Raw genomic sequence first — 1,068 nt, 5'->3', positions numbered from 1 at the left:
GTGGATCATAGAGTTCGGGAGGATCCGACCGTTTCTATGCTATGAGGGGTTGCCAGAATTTAGAGGCTTCTCCAGATGTTGTTACAGGTATATTGACTGTCCAATCTCATGATGTATATTCTCTTATTGATCCCGGTTCCACTTTTTCATATGTCACACCTTATGTTGCTACGGAATTTGGGATAGAACCAGAACAGCTATATGAGCCGTTCTTTGTATCTACTCCGGTTGGTGAGTCTATTTTGGCCGCGCGGGTTTATAGGGATTGCGTTGTCACGTTGCATGGTCGGGACACCGTGGTCGAACTTATTGAATTAAGAATGGTCGATTTTGATGTGATAATGGGGATGGATTTGCTTTATTGTTGTTTTTCCAAGCCTGGTAGCCAAACCAGAACTGTTAGGTTCGAATTTCCAAATGAGCCAGTTATTGAGTGGAAGGGTGATGATGTAGTGCTGAAGGGTAGGTTTATTTCTTACCTTAAGGCCACGAAAATGATCAATAATGGATGTATTGAAAATTTGGTCCGGGTTACGGACACTGATGCTGAGGCACTTACACTTGAGTGTGTGCCTGCTGTGAATGAATTTCCGGGAGTCTTTTCGGATGAACTCCCTGGGATCCCACATGACAAGGAGATTTATTTTGGTATTGATGTAATGCTAGACACGCATCCTATATCTATTCCACCCTAGAGAATTGCACCGGTAGAATTGAAAGAGCTAAAGGGGCAATTGAGAGATTTGTTAGAAAAGGGTTTTAGCCGGCCAAGTGTGTCGCCTTGTGGCACACCGGTCCTTTTTGTAAGAAAGAAACATGGGTCTCTAAGATTGTGTATTGACTATTAGCAGCGTAATAAGGTTACAATCAAGAATAAGTACCCACTGTCAAGGATAGATGACTTGTTTGATCAATTTCACGGTGCCAGATACTTTTCCAAAATTGATTTACGATCCGGGTATGACCAATTGAAGATCATGGAGTGGGATATTCCGAAAATAGCTTTCAGAACCCGATATGGGCACTTTGAATTTTTGGTGATGTCTTTTGGGCTAACAAATGCCCCAG

General features: G+C 42.5%; 1 protein-coding gene across 1 annotated transcript; it reads left to right on the top strand.

Moving 5' to 3' along the window:
* The first annotated feature begins 320 nt into the window (after window positions 1-320).
* LOC138903933 (uncharacterized) lies at window positions 321-695 on the top strand. The gene has a single exon (XM_070192502.1). The coding sequence runs from the start codon at window positions 321-323 to the stop codon at window positions 693-695; it is 375 nt and encodes a 124-aa protein (XP_070048603.1).
* The last annotated feature ends 373 nt before the right edge of the window (window positions 696-1,068 follow it).

The sequence above is a fragment of the Nicotiana tomentosiformis genome, unplaced genomic scaffold (assembly GCF_000390325.3).
Source record: "Nicotiana tomentosiformis unplaced genomic scaffold, ASM39032v3 Un00185, whole genome shotgun sequence".
NCBI lineage: Eukaryota > Viridiplantae > Streptophyta > Magnoliopsida > Solanales > Solanaceae > Nicotiana > Nicotiana tomentosiformis.
The sequence above is the reverse complement of the archived record's forward strand: the minus strand, read 5'-3'. Positions and strand labels throughout refer to the sequence as shown.